Genomic DNA, 23,730 nt, shown 5'->3' on the forward strand with positions numbered 1-23,730 from the left:
ATTTTATGAGTTTAACAAGTCAAGCCTATTGAAGTTGAGTCAGATGTATCCACATGATTTTGATGACAAGGAAAAGACCATTCTTTAGCCATTTTGTTTATAATGATGTCATAATTGCCAATTTAATGGCATTGCCGACCTTGCTAGATTGATGGTGGCAACAAGAAAACATCTTTCTCATTCTTTAGTCTTACCGATTATTGAAGCTAACATTGGTTTTGTCCGTTGCAACTGCTACGGTTGAAAGATGTTTTTTTGGCAATGAAGCTTGTCAAGACAGATCTACGTAATCGAATTGGTGATGATTTTTTGAAGGCTATCATTTGTGCCATAGAAAAGGAAGCACATGATAATGTTAAGAATGAGATGTCATCAATCGTTTTCAAAAAATGAAGACACGTCAAGAACAAATATAGGAGCTGTTTATCAATCCTATAAAAAACATACTTTTTGTAATTATTTTTGGGTATATATTGACCGTTTTCAATAATTATTAAATTACTATACTGCTACTTATTTATCATTTCTAATAGTTCTATTAAATAATTAAATTAGTGAATATAATTGAATCTTACAGTTTTCACAAATAATCGAGTTCCCAAATGATTATCACCCTCTCATGATTTACCATTTGGGGGGTGTTTGGGGTTGCTTATTTGAAACAACTTATATTTTTCTACAAAAAACACTTATCAACTTATTATAAGTAAAAAATGTTTAACTTCTTCAAAAACTCCTTATTACCGGTTTGGCACAGGTAAAAGTTGTTTATCCAAATACTCAAAAGTGCTTATTACCGGTGCCACATCAGAATAAGTCAATAAGTTATTTTTATAAGCAATCTCAAACACCCCCTTGGTAATATATGCATGCCCAAGTGCATTAATTACATGATTTCAGGATCGTTCTATTTAAAAGCTATTTGCATAATATTTTTATTTCCACTGACAATATGTTATGCGACGAAAGTTAAAACAACTCGGGGTAGTTTAGGTGTATAACCTTAAATAAGATTTTAACTAAATCTATAACCTCATATATTAAAGAAAAAATGGCTCCATGCTTATGAGAATGTCATGGATTTAACCTAAAATTTTATTAAAGTTATATACCTAAATATATCGACTAGTCGGCTCTTCTTTGGGCCTTACTTTTTCTAATGAAAAATGGATCGTATTGATAGAGATCTCAAAAAGTATTCATACTCGATGCTTATAGACATACCATTCATTCTAATTCCTCTTCTGATGTGAAGTGTTGGTTTCTAGGCATTTTTCTTGGAATCGCTCGTTTACGTAATCATAACGAGTCCAATAGATGTTATTGAAACCCTAACTTGAAAAATTAGCAAAAGAATTGATACTACGTTAACGTGTTGCACATCAATACCGTCAACGAGTATATAAACTTATAGGTCGCACACAAAGAATACGTATAATTCAATATGGTTATTGGATAATCAGGAACCCAAATTATGTCATGTTGACTGCTAAAATAGTTATTCTAGTAGAATAACTAAAGTGTGTGTTAAAAGTGTAACAATGATAATTACAAGGTTTTATATGTAAAATGTATTTTACGTATTTTATTATGATCAATAAAATAAAACCTTTTATGGGCTTATAGATAAATCGGTTTAAGGATAATCACAAACCAAACTTATGTTTAGGTAATATGGTCAGATGGATAAGCCTACAGATAAAAGGTTAATGAATTAATCTTTAGTATTAGAGATTATCATAACCCTTTTTCTTTTCCGTTATACACATACTGGATTTAGGGTTTCGGGCTAACATCTTGTGGAGACCAAACGTGTTCGTGTGTTGATCTATATAGAGGATACCTAACTTGGTTTCTAGTGCTCTGTCGAAACCTGCTACAAAACTAATAAGGTGTTTTTATTCGTAAATACCCTGTAGTTTGTTTGGATTCGTTTTAAAAGCTACTGGATCCGGTCTCTAGACAACCAAATACAAACATTGATTCTAAAGTCACAGTTATTTATGAATTTTGTGAAGGATAAATAATACAAGCTCCTGTCTATTGCAAATGGTTAACAATAATCTTACGTAACTGGTTATACAACTCTTGAAGTTATTACACCTTGACGTAAGAGGTAAGATGATGTTCAAGAAGTTTCAATATTTCCAGATAACAAAACTTGCAACAACATTTGTTTTTATTTTTTAAACTTTTTAGGCTATCATTTGATGCCTATCTATTTACTGTACCTAATGTTTGTTTACACAGACTATTTTTCTCTTTTCTCATCTATCTTTCGCACTCTTGCTCCTTCAAAATTTGAATTTCAAGTCACGACTCTTTATGCTAACAATCTCTCTATTCCTTGGGTTATGTAACACCTGTAATCTTCTAAAAAATGGTTGAAGAACATTTTGGAAAACGGTCGGTGAACGATTGGGAAACGATCGAAGAATGACCGGTGAAAACGGTCAAAAATCGGTTAGGAAATGGCCGGGCGGCTTAGCCAAGGGCATTACCCATTTAAGGGCACGTGGTGATACGTGCCACCGTTAAATCCCTCCGTCATAAGCTCCTGTTGAGGGATCGGCCAACACGAGAGACCCTTCCATGCGACCTTAGGGTAACGAGGCAAGGGTCGACATAATCCTCCTAAGGGTTATTGTTGGACCCAGATCCACATCAAATCAAGATATAAACAGTGATTGACGAAGGGTTGTAGAAGATGATGGATAAAACCTGTTGTTTTCTTAATTAAATGAAAATGGAAATAGCAAAACTCTCTCAATGACCTAATCGACTCTCGTGTGAATTCTTAATTGTGTGAATTTTTTTGATTGCCTTAGAGGAAATACCCCTTTATAGGCATTTAAAAGGCATATTCTCGAAATAGCATCTTTGCGAAATCAACGAGTCCACCAATTTGCTGCCTCCACGTGTCTGATTGCAATAACCATTTTTAAATACGTGCCAGACAAAGACTGGAACGCTTGTAAGATGAGCTGTGGAACCTTCACACACATGGGCTAAGTAAGAGACCCAGAGGCTCTACATGTACTATGCAAAGCTCTGTGTCTGGGAATCGAGCTCTATATCCGAGTACTTGGCTATTTGTGCGCAAGACTTCGGTCTTTCTGCTCTCTGTGTCTGAGCTCTGTATCCGATCTCTCGGTTCCAGGCAACTTTATGACTAAGTCCTCTAGGACTAAATCATCTTCAGACTTCGTCTTCATATTTGACACTTAGAGCACTAAAGTCTTTGATTCTAGAGATCTGAAGATAGTCTTTTAGAGCATAGTTCAACCAGAGGGGCTATGGTTGTATTGACACTTAGCGTCCAGAGCATAGTTCATCCAGAGGGGCTCTGGTTCTAAGGACTTAGTGTCCATAGGTGCTATGGTCATCCAGAGGAGCTCTAGTTGCTCTTCCGGAGTTGGTCGATTTAGCAGTGCATATGTCTGAATCTTCCATCATTGGTCCAAATTGCTTTAATAAAGCTTTCATATTAATTAGGACAATTTTGGTCCTAACAGTTAAAATCATGAATTTTAGGGGTTTTCTTCATTTGACTATAACTTCTTCATCTCTTATTCGATTTGGGAGATTCTTGAGGCTATGGATTTGTATTTTGTAGATCTTCAAGGGAAAATTGAATATGATTAAAGTTTATTAATGATTTAAGGTTTTCCAGAGTTGAAAGGTAAGACATAAATTTATTGTTCATTTTTTGAAGTTCTTGATTTTTGGCATGTGGTTTGTTAAATGTTGCTGAAGCTGCAAGTTTTGGGTAGATGGAAATGTAATTTACTCTATATAAAATATAATGTAATTAATATATTAAAGGAAAACATGATAAAAAAACATAAAAAGATGAACATGCCCTGGACCTTAATAGTGTTTTTAATAGAAATAAGTGACCGAGACCCAAATAGTTATGAAAATGCAACCAAATGGACATGATCCACTAAGTTTTCAAAAAGACCAAAATGTTACAACAATGCAAAATTTGGGGGCTATATTGGAATAAAAAACTTTCAGGACCAAATCCAAAACAAATTTAAAACCATAAGGACGAAACCTGTTGTATGTGGATTTTAATGAAAATGGTCCTCATACTTCATTTATTACATAAAATGCCTTGTAGTAAGCAAACTTTCACATATTTGGTCCCTACACCAAATGGACGTCCACTGGGTCCGTTAAACTCAAGGGCAAAAACGGTCTTTCTCTCATATTTCTTTATTTTAATGTTTTTTAAATCAACCTTTTCAAGTTAGCAGCCAAAATGTAAACAATAATACCTTTGAGGGTCGTATACTTTAAAACTTGGAGGGCTAAAGTCGAACATTGTCATCTTCTTCTCCAATTTTCGCCACCGGTCACTGTTGCTAGTCCTATTACCGGTGAAACATCCCCCTCTTTTTGCACCACCATGCTCACTCCTAACCACTATGACCACCACCCCACCCATGATCTATCTTTCCCACTATCTTCTCACATACTAACTGAAAAATATATCCCTTCTTTCTCGACTTGAACAACAACCCCAATCTGCAAGGTTTACCTGCAATTTTCTTCACAACCCCCACCTACACACTCATACACACACATATAGGACACTTGTACATAATGAAGGTTTTGTGGCTCTCCCCCTTTCCTGTCCCCATACACACAGAAGAGAGGCAAGGTCGAGATAAAGAACAAGAGGTGGGTGAGATACTATGATTACAGTGGAAAATGAGATGTGGGTGCAGGTTGTAAATGAGAAAGATACGGGCGTGGAGGTGAGAAATGGAAGGGTGGAACAGTTGTCCTGGGACGGTGATAGTGGTGTTTGCGAAAGTGATGGGTAGTTGGTGGAACTTGGAAGTGGCTGGTGAGTCGAGGAAGAAGGGGTCCTTGCTGGGAAATGACACCAACAATTATCCGTAAGTGATGTCAAAGACAAAATGTTAGAAAATACGAAAAATAATATTAAAATAGAGGAAAAGATAAAAAGAAATGCCCTCAAAATTAACAAAGAAAATAGACGCGCTTTTGTTACAGGTACCAGATCCAACAAAAAGTGCATACCATAAGACATGCTATGTAAATAAATGAAGTTTGAGGGCCATTTTCATAACAATCAACATACTATAGGGACCAAATCCATAATCTACTGTATATATTAAAAAACAATGTAACATAATAGATTTCAATGACGGTCATCCAAAATAAGACAACCTTATGAGGCAAACCCCATGATTTTAACATAATATAATTACATCAATCGTCCTTGTGGTTTGTCCAAAATCCACCACACTGCTATTTTGAAATTACACCAAATCTCATGTCATTTCAATTTGTTTACACTATTTGTCTCTGACTCTCTACCCCTAACGGTGGTTTCAGATGACAATAACATCATGTACTCCATAACGAAGTACCAATGCTCGAGACTTAGAGTGTAATAAATAAAATTTACTCATGGTAGTAATTCTTTTCTACAAACCATAGGGACCAAACATGTAATTTACCAACCGTTAACTAATAAAAGCCATATATATAAAAAGGGGATAAGTTTAAGGGCCTATTTGTAAAAAAGTAGAGTATTTAAGAAAGAGTCTCATGCACACGTGTAACCGGCTTAATTTGGCCAAACCGGCTCTGTACCGGACCGTTCCTGTCTTTTACAATAAACAAGAACCGTATCCATCTCCCCCCTCTTTTCATCGTATCCCTCGAAATCTCTCTCAGATCGAGCTTCGATTCCTCAATGTTTTAGTAAATCGATTATCAAATTGATTTTTTGATTCGTTCTATTCTGTTCTTCCTCTATCTATCTATCTAAATTTTGCTTAATTTCATTTATTTTAACTAATTCTAGGGTTAGGGTTCGTAGTTCAATTTTCGGATTCAGACCCTTTTTTCATCGATCTTTATATTCTCATGGTCAAATTTTGATCCTTTCACGTAACCCTATATTCATCTATTGGAAAATTACAGATTGTATGGCTTAATTTATTCTAGGGTTTGAAGCGCTCGTGCTGCGAAAATCCGCGTTCTCTCTAAATTGATTGAGGGCTTTGGTAAGTATGGTCATAAATTATGAATTATTATTTGATTCAATGGAAATTTTGTTGATTTATACATATATGAATATCTAGGGTTAGGGTTTCAAGAAAAAAATTGGGGGTTATTATGATTGCTCAAATTAGCCTTCCTAATCCTGAAATTAAGTCCAATATTGACAGGTTTAGGATGTTTGTAGATATAAGGAGGGAGAGTTTTTATGTAAACCATAATTTCTAATTTATTTCTGCCAATTCTTGAAGTTCGACTAAAAATTTGGAGAACGTTTAGTGCCCTACTAAGATTGATTTTTTAATGGATGCAAAATTGTGTATTTTTCACTCCTGCATGCACTTGAACATTCTATTATTGCTTGCAAACTGATGTAATAGATGATTTATTTGTTGATTCTTCAACTAAATTAGGCATTTGAAGTTGTGAAAGCAATCACCGAGTTTAAACAACGTTTAGTTTATAGATCTTATACATAGTCTTTTCTGTTTTACTTATCTGTATGATATAAAACCTCTTCTTTGTTATTATTAGAATTGACCTTGTTTAGAGGATTGGATTTGGAATTGGAAAACCTAGAACATCAAAATAACTTATTTCTTTGTGGGCAAGCCACTTCTGTATCGGTGGATCTGTAATCACTCATATTACAGTGGCATTGTAGAGGATGCTCATACTATATGTGTCTGTAATGTGTATGTGATGCTCATACTACAAGTATATGTGTCTGTAATATGTATGTATATATAAGTAAATGATAGTATGTTAACTTTGGTAAAATGATTTTAAATATCTTTGTTAGCTGTAATATGTTTTGATCATCAATGCKTTGTGGATCTTTCTAGATGAATGCCTAATAGGAAAAAGGTATTTGTAACTTATGTGTAATATTAACGAAACTTAGTTGGTAAATTATCTGTTTTTCAAATTTTCCTACTCCATAGTTTCTGTTTGTCACTTTCCTTTTATATGGTTCAGGGTAACATGCTGTGCGAATAATGATTTTTTTGTTTCGGCCAGATGTTCTAAGTTTCATTGAAGATTGGATGAGTTTTCTATCTCTTAAAGATCGAATGGTGATCGGCTTTGTGTTGATATAGGAAAATCTGCTGTTATGATGTTTCTTCATTTTAATGTTTTCTGTTATATCTATTGTTCATTTTTGTGTGTTCTTTTGTATAATACTTCTCATTCTTAGGAGTTTGATTCTTTTCTTAGCAACCACCTAGATGGAACACAATAATCATGTGTTTATTTGTATTTCTTTAGGTTTCAAAAATACCAATTTAGGGTTTCCGATCTTGACTAATATGCGTTTGTGTACGTATCTGTATAGCAGCTGCCATTATTGCCCTCACCATCACACAACACTACCAACTTTGTGTTTACCTCTAGAATTTGTCGCAGGTTGTGATGGGAACCAAACGGGCCTTTGATGAAGATCTGCAGGAGTTGATTAAGCACCCAAAAAATCTTGATCATGGCAATAAACCGGTTTCATTTGAAGAAAATAAATTTCCCCTCGAAACATTTCAAGATGTTGGGATTGCAGGTGCGAAGAGTGTTTAATGAAATTACATCTTGTATATTCCTATGACCTGCTGCTCTGTTTTTTGCACTCTCTATTTGAGTTGTCAAAGTGTTCATGTGCTTATCTAGTATTACTCTATAATAGCTACTCTGTGTAGGGTGCTTTTTACGTATTATTTGCCAACAAACAGATATGATATTTAAATATGATTTCTAATTCTACAAGTCATATACTGTAATTGCATCATTGAAATATTGATATCGAATTTCCTTTCATACAAAGCATGCATCCAAAATGTAATGAATAAGAAAGGAATTGGGGACCTTTTGTCGTATCCATTTTATGACAAGGTAGGTTACATCTGTTGGCATGCATAAGCTTTCGGAAGGGATCAAACATAATTGCTTCTATTTGGAAACATGACACTTTTTATTATATGAAAAAGGCATATCAGGTTTTGCCTTCATATAAAGTACACATGTGCTTTTTGTTCAGAGTCTGACTCAGTTCTGACTCTTTCATTTGACAGGTGAAAGTGGATGCAAGTACGGAAATACAGATGATGACCCAGAAAGTGAAAACGTCGTGACTGTCCCTGATATGGTTGACAAGGAGTTCGATACTAATGCACCATTACCATTGGTGACGGGAATCAGCACTGGTGAAAATGGTTCTATATCTGGGCCTGTGTTCTGTGCTAATCTTTTCTCTGAGTTATTCGAATACAACTTTCCAAGGCGACAACTTTTTCATTATGATGATATGCACCCATCATTGTTGAATAATCCGCGGAAAGAGATTCCTGTTGGACCAGATCATCAGGCCGATATTCCTGAATTCGACACAGAGCTCGCTAGAAATTATAACAAAAACAATGGTGGAATGGAAAGATTCTTGGGAGTTAGTGTCATTCCAATGCCTAATTCCAACTCCAATTATTTAACTGAAGATGATGAAGCTTCGGATATCCGAAAAGGTTGCGAGTGTTTGGATGGTGGTTCAATTAGATGCGTGCGACAACATGTCAAAGAATCGCGGTTGAAACTAAGAGAATCTCTTGGGGTTGAAAAATTTGTTGATCTAGGAATGCTTAACATGGGCCAAGAAGTTGCGTGCAGGTGGACCGCAGCAGAAGAGCGAATCTTTCATGATGTTGTTTATTTGAACCCTGCATCTCTCAGCAGAATGTTCTGGAATCAACTTTCGATGACTTTCCCTTCTCGATCAAAGAAGGAACTCGTCAGCTATTACTTCAACGTGTTCATCCTTCATAGACGGGCTGTTCAAAATCGATCAAGATTGTTGGAAATTGATAGCGATGATGATGAATGGCGTGGAAACTATGGTGGGATATCTGCGGTTGGAATCGAAGGTCATGATTTTGTTCTTGGTGGATCTTTCGCTAGCCACGGAGAACACGATGATTCTTCTTCTGAAGATGACATTGACAACAATCAAAACAACGATGGCGAAGGAGAAGGAGAAGGAGAAGGTGAAGGTGATTTTGTTATCGGTCCTACAGATGACTCATTTACTTCCTTTGAAAACCAACCTCTCCACCCCAACTCCTCCAAGAAAGTTGATCTAAAATCATCTGTCGATATGCATGAAAACAAGGTTACAACCGATGAGGGTGAAAATGGTCATTTGGGATCAGAATATGGTTTTCAAACATCTGATGCCAAGGCGTGGGACCCACCGTACTCTTCGGCGCCAACAACCAATGGTCTTGATCTTCAGTCTACATGCAGCATAATCGAAGAGATCTTCGGGTGTTCAAAAAATGGCAACAACAGTATCCAGTAAGACAAAAATGTTCGACTGTATGCGATCTTGTTTCTTGCCATTTCAGGTAACTTGTTTCGGTTCCCATTCTTCTTTCTGTACATTATTTTTCTTGGCACTCGATCGGTTTTTGATTTCGTTTTTGACATCGTTGTTGGCGAGTTGCACATACAGATAATTGGAATTTGGGTTTCCGATTCCTTCTTTCTCGTTCGGTTTTCAAATTGCTGTTAGGACTCTTCTTTTTGTTGCTTTTAAATGTATAGCATTGGTGGGAAGAATAAGAATATGGGGGAATGAGATTTAATTTGATGTGCAAAACGGTTCTGCAAATCAAAGGCACATCTGGGGTTCGAAACTGACTCATGACCTACCGAACTCGAAACCATGGGTTCGAAGTAGCTGGTGGGTCGGTGGCGGTTCGATATGATGCAACAAGTAGTATTATTCATCAGATACCACCTAACTTAACCAGGGTGTTATTCGGTGGGTTAAATCAGTTTTCAGATATATTTTAACTATTACCTCCGTCCGAAAATAAGCATCCGCAGTTCTATTTTAGTTTGTCCGAAAATAAATGTCCGTTTTCAAAAAGGGCATACTTTTAAGGTAAATTATCATTTAATTTGATTAAAAAATGTAATAATTATATGTGAATTTTTTCATCGTGGACATTTATTTAAGCTAAGGGGTTGTTTGTTTACCTCTTAATAGTTCCATTAAGAGACAAACTCTGAATCGTTAAGAGGTGAATCTTGTTTGGCAAAAAAAAAAGTCTGCCTCTTTATGGTTCCAAAACCATCTGAATGATTTTATATCTTATGTTTCCCTTAACCATTCAGCGCCCTAATTTCATTGTACACAGTTAGCAAACAATTATATTTCATTTTGAACTATATCATGAGAGCTTCTTAATCATTCTGGTTACTTAATCATTCTGCACCAAATCATTCAACAATTGTTAAACAACCTATAAGTACCCTATAATTTAACTGAATAAACTTCAGTTTAATCAATTTTGTGTTATTATGATTCATTGACCCCTTTTTTATTTGACATTAATAATCAATTTTAATATGTTCGTGTTTGATAGGGTTTTAATGAGTTTCTTGTTCTTTATTTCTAGCGTGACATAGATCCAGTCAACATAATTTCCCTCTTTTTTTTTCAATGCTGAGTAGTAGTTATCAGATAGTTCTTTACAGATGTTTATTCTTGTTACTGTTATCGAAGGATCAGAAAAAAGGGTCCGGATTTCCTACAGGAATGATTTGCAAGAATTGAAAGCTAAGCAGTGATAATTCTAAAGATTTCCGGATGGAAAAAACGAGTGACAGGTTTTGAAATAACCCAAACTCAAAGTTGAATAACCCTTTCGAACGGAACAAGGTCTAGGTTAAACAATTTTGAATAATATGTAATACTTTTTTTTTATTAACCTGGATATCCAACTCGAGCCGACTAATCCCAGGGCGACCATCTGCTTTGGAGATAGGCCGAAGTTATAGCATTTGAACCTTCGTGGCTACAAATGGATTTTTATTTCTCCTTGGATTTGAACATGTAACCTCCTAGTACTTTTGACCTTTGAAGTCAAGCTCAAACCAATCAGACACCACCTATGTGGTTAATATGTAATACTTTTAAAATTGAATCTGAATAGTTCCTAATCTTTCCAAACAATGCTTTCCTGTTTTTAACAAATTTTACACATTTTTTTAATAAAATGGTGTAAAATTTAATGCTACCCATTAAATATGTCCAAAACATCAATCATACTCATCGTGATTTTGATTTATAAACACTTATTTTGGTTCATTTATGATACCAAATTTCTTTATTTTTTATGGGTTTATTCATAATGATTTATAAAAATGAAATATAAGGTAATTTATAACAATTGTATTTTTGTGGATATAATATTTTGGGATTGACGTTCTTCTTTTGAGTTTTTGAAGATCTTTTAATGAGTGGAATGCATTGTGCCATGAAAATAACTAATGCAGGTGAGTTTTGGTAGAGAAAGAGGTGTACTGGGAGCTAACAGAAAGTTGAGCCACTTGTCCCGCCCAATTAAAAGTCGCGGACCAGGTCGCGCAACTTTCTGTTATGAAATTTTGAGTTTTTCTACACGTGCGACTAGTCCTGTGACTTAGGCCGTAGAAGCCTCTGACGGGGTTTAGACCCCATTTTTGTCTAGGGTTTGTCCATTCTTCACCCATTTTTGTCTAGTCCTGTGAATTCTAGTTGTTTTGCAAAACTATATATATGTCAGAATATCTCTATTCTGGTTTTCCAGTATATTCCCATGAGTATACTTCATATTTGATGAGCTTTTGTGTTTTTGGTGCATTTGGGTATGTTTTAGGTTCTAATCTTGACTGAATGTTCGTAATGGTTTTATCTGGTTATTTTGAGACATAAATCTTCAAGGTATGCTCTAAACGATATTTGTGGTATCAAAAGGGATTTCTTGAATGTTTGGACAATTTGAGAGCAATTTTGATTTCAGAAAAATATTGTTTTGGGATTTATCGTGCAAATTTTTGTTAAATGCTTATTGGCTTCGTGAGGATCTTGAAAATACAAACCATTCGATTTTGGGGCTCTTGCTTTATGCTTCAATAAAGTGATGATTTATGGACCTACCCATGTTGTGGGTGCTATGTGTGTTACAAATATTTGGAACATATGTCTTTTCGGCTTATGTGGTTTACATTGACTTTTTAATATTGGCAAATGTTTTGTGTGACCTATTGGCATGATTTTAACTCAAATATGTTTTGAGGACATTTGTCTGGTTTATACAGCTCAATATGGGGCTTTGGACGTAAAATGCATTTATTGCATACTTGTTGGATATTATATGTTTTGAGAACATTAGTTATTCAATTGGAATCATGTAATTTTAGACTCTAATTCATTTGATCCGCAAATATATGAGTCTATCTTGTTTTTTTTGGTCTAGAGTACTTTTGTGTTCCCGCCACATTCGATGGAATTAGATCTCCCCCACCACTGAAAGGTGTTGTTTACGGATACTTCTTTTACCTATGCTTTTGATGTTGTGCATAATAGAGTTTTATCCATATATTTGATGTTGGAGTATGCGCTTTGCACAGGTTTTAAATGAGTTTGAATATTGGTTTTGGATCTAAAACAAGTATATGATCTGGAAATTATGAGCTTTGGAAAGATATTCCTTTTATGATTTGTGTTTTAAATAATGGGTCGTTGTTTAAAGGAAAATGTTCTCTTTAACCATTTTATGTTTTATATGATTAAACTGAGTTAACTCACTAGTAGGGCTGTAAACGAACCGAACGAACACGAACGGAGGCTTGTTAATGTTTGTTCGTTTAACTTAACTCAACAAATGAACGGTAAACGAACGAAAATCTTTGTGTTCGTGTTTGTTTGTTTAGAAATCAGGTATGTTCGTTCGTTAACATGCTAAACAAACGTAAACGAACGAATATAAACGAACGTGCTAAACGAACATAAATAAATATTATTTGAATTCAAAGTATATAAACAAAAGATTAAATATTAAATTTAATATATAAACGAGCATAAACGAATGAATATAAACGAACGGTAAATGAACAAACGTTCACGAACATAATTGAACGAACAAGACTCTTGTTCATGTTCGTTCGTTTAACTATACGAACAAAAAAAAATTGTTCATGTTCGTTCATTTATTAAATAAACGAACATAAACGAACTTCACGTTGAACGGTTCACGAACGGTTCGTTGAACGTTCGGTTCATTTACAACCCTACTCACTAGGTGTTAAACCTAACACTTTCTCTTATCGACATCTAGTAGACTTTTGTCAGCTACAAAAATTTGAACGGTAAGTTGGATAGCTGGATAGCTCCCACCCAAAACAACGTGACAAAATGGGGAACCATATCATCCGAGCATGCGTGGGACCTCAATTGTTATTTCAACAAATATATTTGAACTGTGAGCATCTGTTCACTTCAGTCGAGTAGAAAATGTTTTGGTATGTAGACATCTGATGTATGAAACCATGAACTGAATGAGCTTATAAGCTGACTACTTGCAGTATCTCATGAGTAGAAACTTTTGGAGCAGACAAAGGCAAAAGGCCATGTCTAGGCCAACCAGACTACTTTTACTTTAAGTAGTTCAGTACTAGACGAAGGAATAGGATCATGTGAGAATAAAAGTTAAGCTGAGAAGTGTAGAAGGGATTTGGACCTTTGATCACTTTTAATCCCAAACCAACCCATGAATTGCGCTTTAAAAGGAAATAGATCCGATATATATATCATTAGTGTTGATCTAATGTTTCATTTCAATTAGGATTGATCTAAAGGGGAAGATCCCTTCTTACCTTTTCTCACTATAACTTTCATTATCATCGGAACTCAATCCTTCAATACTATAATATTTATTTTTTGTAATGTCTTAGGGGCCGTTTACCAAACGCTTATTCGGGTAAGCACTTTCCAAGTCACATGACCTTACTGGATGAATATGTCAAGAACCAAGAACCTTACACGGTAAGAGCGAAGGCAAGGACATAGGAGTCTTACCCGGTAAGTGATAACGACGACTCTTACCACGGTTAGCGCTTACCGGGTAGATTGTTGCATACAATCCCATTTTGGTGGACTAAAATCTTACCCGGTAAGCAAGTGATAGTGTTAAATTTTACCGATAAATACTTACTGATAGTATGGTAAGCAAATGCGATGACTCCGAGCTACCTGTAAAGCGGGTGATTGTTCTAATATTAGTTAGCTCGCATAGCATGTTAGATATTCAAGTTAATAAAAAAACCCAAAAATAAGAAATCAAACATAACTAATATTTTTGGTTTAAAAGTAGGAGAAGGTATAATACATATAAACGTTTTCTGTTATAAAAATAAAAAACCGCTTTCGTGAAAAGTGAAAACTATCGGTAAAAAAAAAACTTTTATTAATATATACTTTTAAAGAATTAAATATATACAATATTGACATATTTTGAAGTAACTATTTCATCCGTACGAAAATAAATGTTTATAATAAAAATGATATATAGTTTTATAGGGGTTTAATCATCTTAAAACTCCAAAATTTATAAGATACGTGAGAACTTTTATCATAAGGTTTTATTTCACATGATTCTTTTCTTCTTCCAAGTATAGTATTTTATGTATTAATTAACATATATTTGTTTCACAATTTTGATGTTTCATATGTATTCGATTTGCAATGCGAAACTTTTTTACGTGTATTTTTTGTTTCACAAACATGCCAAAACTGTTCACATTGAGAGCCAAGTACATGTGAAGCAAAACAGATAGTGAAAAAATATATTTTAAATCTTAGTCTTAGATGGAAAAAAAATCATACGAAATAACACACGATGCACAAGTTTTTAAGCTTATCACAATTTCATGGATTATCAAAAGAAAGTCCTCCACTTTTATTAATGTCTAATTACTATATTCTACAATTACCAAATGACAACTTTACCCTTAATTATAGATTTCTTCATCTTATAAATTAAGGGTAGAATGAGAAAGTAAACAATTACTTTTGATAATAGACACTTATTTAACAACCTAAAATAGAAACATAGACACTTATTTTGAGACGAAACCAATTTAGAATATATAGTTTTTGTTTACATGGGGGTGTTTGGGATTGCTTATAAAAACAACTTATTGACTTATTTCGAGGTGACATCGGTAATAAACACTTTTGAGTGTTTGGATAAACAACTTATACCGGTGACAAACCGGTAATAAGGAGTTTTTGAATAAGTTAAACCCTTCTAACTTATAATAAATTAATAAATACTTTTATAAACAAAATAAGTTATTCCAAATAAGCAATCCCAAACACCGAAAAATCCACTTATTTGGTAATGGAGTCCAACCCTAGATGCCTTGATAGGAACTAATAAAGAACTCCAAAAGCATCAAGAAAAGAATTCTTGTCCAACACATTTTCAATAACCAAATCCAAAGGTTACATGCAAAAACCTTGCTTCATTGTTGTGTGGATCCTTCAAATAAACACAAGTTCATGACTTCAATTTCTTAGCAACCAACAAACCCATTCAATCATGGCAAATTTGATTAAGCAAATGAGGTGACAATTTATTGTTTTTCGGTTTTCGGTTTTCGGTTTTCGGTATCGATTTTTGTTAATTAGTTGTGTGTGGGAACTAATGGTTTGTGTTAATTAGGGTGAAATTTTCTGGCGTCGAGGACGGAAACGTGGGAGAAACTTCTCGCGTTAGAGACCGAAAACTATCGTCTCAAAAGACTCGATCGTTTAAAGGAGGTAATTTTGTTTTACATTACAACAAAATCGGTTTTATACCATACTGAATATTATTAAATGTTATAATTTCTGGTTTTTGATTGCTTGGATTCCACTTAAAGTCGTGTATCATTTTCAGATTGAAGTATTAATTTCAATCGGATAAAATTCAGTGGTTTTCCCCAACAGAGAGTTTTCGTGTTATGAAGTTTGTGTACTGAAAAATCAAATGACCAAATCGTAGCTTTTCTCTCAAACGGTCGAAAACTGCCATACGGCAATTAAAAAACCGGGTTTTCAAAACAGAGTCAAAACCGGGTTTAAAATTTCAAATTCGGATTTTTGAAGCATTTTTCACAAAACAATATTACCCAAGACAGGTCAGACGCCGCCACCAGGGGCGCTGCCCCCGGACCCCCGTCGTTTAATCAAAATAATCTCAAACAAGTGTGCACTTCGCACCATCCTTACTTGTTCAATATTTATCATGATAACATTGATCAACGAATTAATCTTATTACACTTAGATGATATTAGTGATACAAATCACCAACATTAAATGTCTCAATATATAGACTACTTTATAAGATTAAACAATTGTGTATCCTATGTGAACATGTTACAAAATAAGTTGATAGGACTCTTTTGAGTGTCCCAACAAGTTCTTTTAGTACATTTTATAAATAAAGTGTTTTATTAGCCTTTTTATACCTTTACATAGAATATGCACGGTGCATGTTATTTGGTCTTATAAACTCAAGTCTTAAAACAATCGTTTTTGTTTCGTAGACAACAGAAGAGGTCAAAACTGGTACAAAGGACAGTCGTCTTCTCGTGAACCAAGGTACGACGATGATGATTCGGATTACATGGAGAGTGATGAGTTCCGAACAGCAGTTGCAGCAGCTGCGTTCGCCATTAATTCAGCCGAAGAGCAACGAAGAAGAACGAGACGACGGCGAGATGATGGTTTGAAGAAAGGCAAGAGGAAACAAGAAGATGGTCAGGTTTCAGTGAGGCCAAGAGGAAGAATCCAACTGCCTTCTTCTGCAAGCAATAAAATGAAGAACAAAGAAGATGACACAGTACCCATATCAACCCCAACTCTTTTCCCCAAGAAACCCTCAGGTATACAAGAAATCTTGAGTTTTTTTTATTATCAAAGAAATTTTTGAAAACCCAGATATTATCGGGACGTCAAAAATGTCTAAATGTCATTAAGAACTGTTTTATAGGATTAATAAACAGTTATGCGTTCTGCATAAAGGTGTTACAAGAGGAGTAGAATGTTATGGCGTAGTTAGGTATGCTAACAAGTTTTTAGGATAATTTTGAAATAAAGTTTCGTATTAGATTTTTTTTATATGACATATTTTAAAGGTTTTAATGCATGAAATAACAACTTATCTTCATAAATTTTCTTATTATAGCATTTTACTTTTACTTTTTCTTATTACAACAATGTACTTTCAAATTATTTTTTTATTAGGGCATGAGTACTTTGAAAAGATCTACCGTTATAGCATGGGTAACCTGTTGCCTTTTAAATTGGTTAGCCCTTTACTCTTTTTATTTTATTGTTTGGTTCCAATGAGATGACGTGAATGTCATACCAATTTTGATGACATGGTTAAAATAAAAATAATAAATAAATAAAACCTATTTTAAATTATTTTTAATGTTTTTCATTTTTCATGGCTATGATTTAAAAAACATTTAATTTATTTTTTTATTTTTTATTATTAAATTACATGTAAATTAAATGCTCTAGAGTAAAATATTTTTTTTAAAATAAATATAATATATTATTTTTGAGTTAACTATTTTTTTTGTAAAAAAAGTAACACTTCTTATTTTATTTTGTTCAAAAAAATACACGTCTTTTAAAGTTTTTTAAGATGTTAACGAGATAAATTATGATATACAAATTTTTTAGCATAATAAATAATTCAAATAATTTTTTTTTAAATAAGTATGATATATTATTTATAAGACAATATTCTTTTTTGATAAAAAAAGTAACAATTATTATTTTCTTTTTTCAAAAAATACATATTTTTTAAAAATGTTAGCAAGATAAACTGTGTTCTATTAGTTTTATTAATATATAATGTATATTAATAGATAATTTAGAAATTTTCTAATACATTTAATATATTTATTAAATAATATGTAAAATGTCTAAATAATAAAATATTAAAATTTAAAAGCACAATATTGTAATAGAAACTGATAGATGCTATAATAAAATAATTTTGAAAGTACAATGATATAATAAAAAATGTTATGTTAGCTATAATACATGTGGACAGTTTACGTGGATCGTGAGGTGACACAAAAACCTGATATAATGTATAAATTTAAACCAAAAGGTTACACAATGATATAATAGATAATTTTTTCGAAGTACAATGTTTTAACAAAAAATAATTTGAAGGTACATTGACATAATAAGAAATCTGGAAATACAATGTTGTAATAAGAAAATTTATGAAAGTAAGTTGTTATTTTGTGTATTTTGCTCTATTTTAGGAAGTGCCGCATGAACACCTCTTTTTATAAAACAAGACTTGTTTTTATAAGACAATTTTCAATTAATATCATATAAAAAGACAAATACGACATTTTATTTTAAAATTGCATTAAAAAACTCGGTTAGGACGTTCAAAAATGTCCTATCACTTATAAAGCAATTTATTAGGACATTTAAACATATTTGACATCCTATAAAATCAATTTTGTTGTAATGATTAGACTCATTAGTTTGGAATTTTGGTTGGATGATCGAGCTATAGGATTGCAAGAAAAGGTACCCAAAAGCGCTAGCCGTTCTCCAAGAAACACAGGACTTAGAGGCGAATCGCCAAGAGAAAGTGTCAGTGCACCACAATTTGTGATGAAGAAAACTCCTCCTCCGACTCCGACTCCTGCTCCTTTCGACAAGCAATCGGACAAAACTATTACAAGTACAAAACCTGAAAGCGACTTCCCAAGTGGTAGTCATCAACAACCAACACCCCTAGAAACCAAAGTCGATAAAAAGCGATCACAATCCCGACTCGAAGACACAAAGGCATATGTTTGGGAGAAAACTGAGATGGAACGGATCAACGAACGGTACGCATTATACTTCGAAACCACACACTATAACAAATACAACTTTACAGGATAATCTAAATGTCTAAATATCATAATAGACGATTTTATATGCTGACAAAAATGTTATGATAGACTGTTTTATATGATCACGGAAACAAATCGTGTGTCCCATGTAAATTAAGGTGTTACAATAAGTTAATAAGATTCTTTTTGGACATCCTAACAAGTTTTTTATAACTACTTAGAAACTAAAGTATTGCATCAGTCATTTTATACGATATCATTTGAAAAAACGTCTTATAAAAACAAGTGTCGTGTAAAACGGCATCCTATAAAAAAACTAATAAGACACTTTTTTAAAAGTGTTTTAAAAACTTGTTAGCATGTCAAATATGTTTTAACATTCTATCGTAACAAGAAATACGTTCTATTAGGAAATCTAGACATTTTTAGTGTCTTATAAAACCGATTTTTGTTGCAGTGGCCCTTCGAGGTTCTAAACGTGTATGGTTTTGTGTTTCAAATTTCCCCTAATCTAGGTACGAGAAGTTGAATGCCAAAATACTCGAGTGGGAAAATGAAAAGAAGGCGAAAGCGAAGAAGAAGTTGTCAACTAAAAAGGTACTGTTAATTTCTCCATTTTTGTACAATATGATTAAAAGGGTTTACATCATCCTCTGAAGCGCTCACATATCACCGGTCCCCTAGTCATCGTGAGAGAGATAAATCAGCGTATACATTCCATTGGCAGATCAATGGTGCCCAAACTTGAACTGAATACCTCACTCATATAGAATATATATACAAATGCCATTGAAACTCGGAAGTAAGTTACTGAAACTTGTTGCAGGATAAGCCGGAGAGTAAAAGGGCTCGAGCTTTGGAAACCTACAAGACTGAGATGGAGATGATTGATCAAATAGCCGAAGGAGCACGGTCACAGGCTGAGGAAAACCAAAGGAAGGAAATAAAAAAAGTCCAGGAGAAGGCGGACAAAATTCGGTTAACCGGAAAAATCCCAACAAAAACGTGTTTATGCCTTTAAATATCGATCAAAATGATATGATCAAGCCTTCATATGTATGTATTTTTATTGTAAATGTGTAAATATGGTTATAATCAATCATAGATGACCTCCCTCTTATGGAGAACTAGATGCACAAAAAGGCTGATTTTTGACCCGAGGTTCGGGTTTAGCAAGTCTGGAGCCCTGGGCCAAGCCAAAAATAAAAAGTTCGATTGGGTCAAGTTTTTTTTTTCTTCAAAAACCTGAAAAAGCTCGGTAGAAAAGTCTGATCAAACCTATTTCACACTCAAAGCCTAGACTACCCTCACCTGGCTGCCGCTCCTGCCACCTACATCTCCATCAACATTGCCTTTGTCATCACCACCACGACCGTCGGTTAATATTATCATTCCACCACTACCACCCTATCTATTAAATGAACGTATGTTCATTCAATTTTATTTAAAAAAATATAATTTTATTAAAAAGATGTTTAAAAGGTATGTAATTTAAAAAATTCTTATTTTAAAAAGCATATTTTTTAAAACACACATAATTTCAATACAATAAAATTGAGTTTATAGGACGTATAAAATATATAATTGTTCTAATAAAATATTTTATAGAACTTAAGTTTATACGATCAAATCATAAAGCATACCATTTAAAAGTGTTATCATTGGTTTATAGAATGTTTTTGGATATTTTAACAAGCTTTTAAGTTAAAGTGTTGTACTCGCTATTTTATATGACATTATTTGAAAATTTGTTAGATCAACACAACCATCTTGTAAAAAGTTGGGTTTATAGGACATGTCTCAAAAGTGTCATAAAAAATACTAATGCAACATTTTTTTATAAAAATGTCCTAAAAACTTGTTAAAATGTCCAAATGAGTTCTAAAGACCGATTATAAGAGTATCTCCAACAAATCCTTCAAAATGAAGAAAATATTTTAATAATATAACCGATACTGTAATCTCTAAAATGGAGAATCTGTTGAAGTTGAATGTGTTTTTGTTTTAAAGATTTTGAATTTTCATTATTCATTCTAGAGAAATTTCGGAGAATCTATTGGAGATACTTTAACACTTTTAGATTGCTAATGGAAGTTCCAATCTTTTTGGAGGCCCTGTTACACCTAAAGTTTTAATTACACTGCTAAATGAGATAACAAATACACATATATACAAATCACATATATGATGATAAAACGTATTACTTTTGTCTTTTGATAGAAATTAACAGCATGGTCTTTAAATTCGTTTATGAAATTCCCTAAAATTAATTCAAAATCACACATTTAACATGTTAATTAAAGAACGGTCCTTTATAACGTTTTATGGTTTGGTCCTATAATTTTTTTTTATTAAACTGGATATCCAACCCGCTATGCGAGCCGACTAATCCCAGGGCGACCACCTGCTTTGCAGATAGCCCGAAGTCACCGCATTTGAACTTCCATGACCACAAGAGGATTTTTATTCCTCCTTGGATTTGAACCTGAGACCTCCTGATACTTTTAACCTTTGGAGCCAGTCAAGCTCAAACCTATCACTCACCACCCTTGTGGTTTGGTCTTATAAACTTAAACATTATAATACTCAAACATTTTAGACGTGTTATAAACCCAATCTCGTTTAGGAATCTTTCACCCAAAACACATCAACTATTTGAATACAAACTATCAAAAATAACATTCATGAATATAATTCCAAGACGTTTGCATGGCATGCATTTTCATACTCATGAAAAGAATTAAAAACCCAAAAATATATATATATAATAAGATCCGATCCATTACTATACTTGAAGATTCACATGTTTACTTGTCATCATCCGCCGGAGCTGTCTTGGTGGTGGTGGTTGTTTCAGTGGTGGTCTTGTTGCCGGAATCATCGGTTTTGGTGGTTTTAGTATGTGTTGTCTGATATTGATGAAGATAATCCTCCGCCTGATCCATATACTTCCCCAACCCTTGCTTCTCATCCAACTTCCCGTAAGTTGCCGCCGCATCCAGCATGTCGGCCGCTGCTCCGGCTATCTTCCCCATATCGTTCTCCTTGCCGCCGGCGTAGTCAGCGATCACCTTGGCGCTGGCCATAAGCTCAGAATTCGATGGTTTTGGGTGGTCCTTGCCGGAATCCTTCGCCTTGTCATGCTCGCCGTCGCCGTCGGTGTCGGGTTTGTCTTTGTGGAAAAGGGCGTCCATTGTTTGTTGTTAGGGTTGTAACTTGTGAGAAAATTTTGATCAAAAAGAGAGGGATGATGAATAAGTAGGGGGCATATTTCCGGATTTGACCTTGGTGTTTGTTGGATATGTGGTGGTGTTTGACGAGGGTAAAATAGAGATTTTAAATGTTAGGAAGAAATGAGTGGTAATTATATTATTACCCAAAATGGATGTGGATTTTATTTTGATCCACAACTCCTCCTCGAATTCGGGAAATCAGTGGCCAAATAAATAAATATTTATTTATTATTTTTTTTAAACCAAAAGATTTGACATGTGAGTTTTTAGCCTCCTAATAAGTTAAAGATTTAAATTTTATCAAATATAAATAAGGTGTGTGAATTTATTTGTTTTGTTTATTGTATATATAAATATTATATACTTAAAAAAAAAGTATCTTTTTAACTAATACAATAAAGATTGTAATATTTATTAAAGTAAACTACATAAATGGTCATTGTGATATGTTTATGGACTTAATCATTTAAAATGATAAAGTTTAAAGTTTTTTTCATTCATAAAAACAGTTTGGGGATTTAATCATTCAAAATGAGAAGGTTTAATGGTCTTCTGTTCAAAATGAGACAATTTTTTAGATTTTTCTAGACATAATTAATGGGGCGTCCAACTAATCTTAAAGAAAGAAGCGGTCCTCAAAGAGGAACTGCTTCATCCTACATGGCAATATACCGCTCCTTCTCAACGAGATAGAAAATTTTGAATCCGGTCCTGCGAAAAGAAGAAATCGGCTATGAATGGCCTTAGGTGCTTATTTCTTATAAAAAAAAAATTAAGTGAAACTGTGTAAATATTTACCGAGTAAGGGTCATCAACATCAGTTACCTTATTTAGTATGATTCTTGATCCTTAAAACAACATTAAGTATCCCTTACCTGGTGGTAATTACTGTCCGGGTAAGAGTGGCATAATAAGATTGTTGGTAAATGCCATAATCTATCTGGAATCTATTACCCAGTAAGCAATAATGGTATTCAGTTAACTGATAAAAAACAATAATTGTTTAATAAACAACTCATAAATATAAGCTTTTCAGGACTGAAACATTGTAACCGTTCCCCATTATATAAAACCATTTCGTGGAATAGAAAATTCGAAACCATAATTTTACGACCAAAAATGAAAAAAGAAATTGAACACGTATTTAAAAATTAAGCAAAAGAAGATCGATATTCCAGTATTGAACCAAAAATTAAGAAATTAATCAATATTTAAAAAAAAACAACAATATTAAGACACTCTTTACATTAATTGCTAGACACCTTATTGAAATTGTCTTAATTGAAAAATTGAGGATAATGTTGAAATGGTTGTTGGTTTCGTAGAAGGCATAAACCAATATTCTCTTGCTTTCGAATTTCTCCTCCTTGTAGCGATGGGTTTATTGAAAAAAGGTATATCTGTAAGAACCGTTGTAGCGATGGCTTATTGAAAAAAGGTACATCTATAAGAACCGTTGTATTCTCCACAAAATGGATCTCATTTAAATTTAAAAGAATTTTTTTGTTTCTATATATAATTGTTTTCATATATTATCAATATTATATATTTTTAAAATAGTATTTTTTTTATAACAAAGATCTATACTATATTATATAGCATTTGACAAAAACTTTTACAAATCATTTTTTATGTATAAAGTATTGTTTATTGATGTTTATTACTATCAAAGAAGTTGAAAAAATTCTGGAATTTGTAAACTTATATATTAAGAAGTTT

At 33.5% G+C, this 23,730-nt stretch overlaps 3 protein-coding genes across 8 annotated transcripts; 2 read left to right on the forward strand and 1 right to left on the reverse strand.

Annotated features, from left to right (window-relative positions):
* Window positions 1-5,690: 5,690 nt before the first annotated feature.
* LOC112528345 lies at window positions 5,691-9,642 on the forward strand. Of its 6 annotated transcripts, none has more exons than XM_025139361.1 (4): window positions 5,725-5,745; window positions 5,992-6,050; window positions 7,453-7,597; window positions 8,106-9,642. In XM_025139361.1, exons 3-4 carry the CDS (start codon window positions 7,459-7,461, stop codon window positions 9,380-9,382), a joined length of 1,416 nt encoding a protein of 471 aa, XP_024995129.1. In that variant the 5' UTR covers window positions 5,725-5,745; window positions 5,992-6,050; window positions 7,453-7,458; the 3' UTR covers window positions 9,383-9,642. The 6 variants fall into 6 exon arrangements, with proteins under 6 accessions (XP_024995126.1, XP_024995127.1, XP_024995125.1 ...); XM_025139360.1 differs by having other exon boundaries at window positions 5,729-5,745; window positions 5,968-6,050; XM_025139358.1 differs by having other exon boundaries at window positions 5,691-6,050; window positions 7,315-7,597.
* Window positions 9,643-15,455: 5,813 nt separating this feature from the next.
* On the forward strand, window positions 15,456-19,867 carry LOC112528480 (uncharacterized protein At3g61260-like). Its single transcript, XM_025139508.1, has 6 exons — window positions 15,456-15,481; window positions 15,579-15,676; window positions 16,445-16,783; window positions 18,451-18,772; window positions 19,294-19,375; window positions 19,605-19,867. The coding sequence occupies exons 1-6, from the start codon at window positions 15,456-15,458 to the stop codon at window positions 19,797-19,799; spliced, it is 1,062 nt and encodes a 353-aa protein (XP_024995276.1). The 3' UTR covers window positions 19,800-19,867.
* A 1,718-nt stretch (window positions 19,868-21,585) lies between these two features.
* Window positions 21,586-21,972, reverse strand: LOC112528481 (nodulin-related protein 1-like). The gene has a single exon (XM_025139509.1). The coding sequence runs from the start codon at window positions 21,970-21,972 to the stop codon at window positions 21,586-21,588; it is 387 nt and encodes a 128-aa protein (XP_024995277.1).
* Between the last annotated feature and the right edge of the window lie 1,758 nt (window positions 21,973-23,730).

This window comes from Cynara cardunculus (assembly GCF_001531365.2).
Source record: "Cynara cardunculus var. scolymus isolate 2C chromosome LG 15, CcrdV1, whole genome shotgun sequence".
In the NCBI taxonomy this organism is placed as follows: Eukaryota; Viridiplantae; Streptophyta; class Magnoliopsida; order Asterales; family Asteraceae; genus Cynara; species Cynara cardunculus.

What these genes read in the sequence shown, in the direction of transcription:
- LOC112528345 (XM_025139358.1), top strand. Translation starts at nt 7,459, where the DNA reads ATGGGAACCAAACGGGCCTTTGATGAAGATCTGCAGGAGTTGATTAAG. An exon ending in TCAAGATGTTGGGATTGCAG is followed by an intron (nt 7,598 to 8,105) that starts GTGCGAAGAGTG and finishes TTCATTTGACAG; the next exon opens with GTGAAAGTGGATGCAAGTAC.
- LOC112528481 (XM_025139509.1), bottom strand. Translation starts at nt 21,972, where the DNA reads ATGGACGCCCTTTTCCACAAAGACAAACCCGACACCGACGGCGACGGC.
- LOC112528480 (XM_025139508.1), top strand. Translation starts at nt 15,456, where the DNA reads ATGGCAAATTTGATTAAGCAAATGAG. An exon ending in ATGGAACGGATCAACGAACG is followed by an intron (nt 18,773 to 19,293) that starts GTACGCATTATA and finishes CCCCTAATCTAG; the next exon opens with GTACGAGAAGTTGAATGCCA. An exon ending in AGAAGTTGTCAACTAAAAAG is followed by an intron (nt 19,376 to 19,604) that starts GTACTGTTAATT and finishes AACTTGTTGCAG; the next exon opens with GATAAGCCGGAGAGTAAAAG.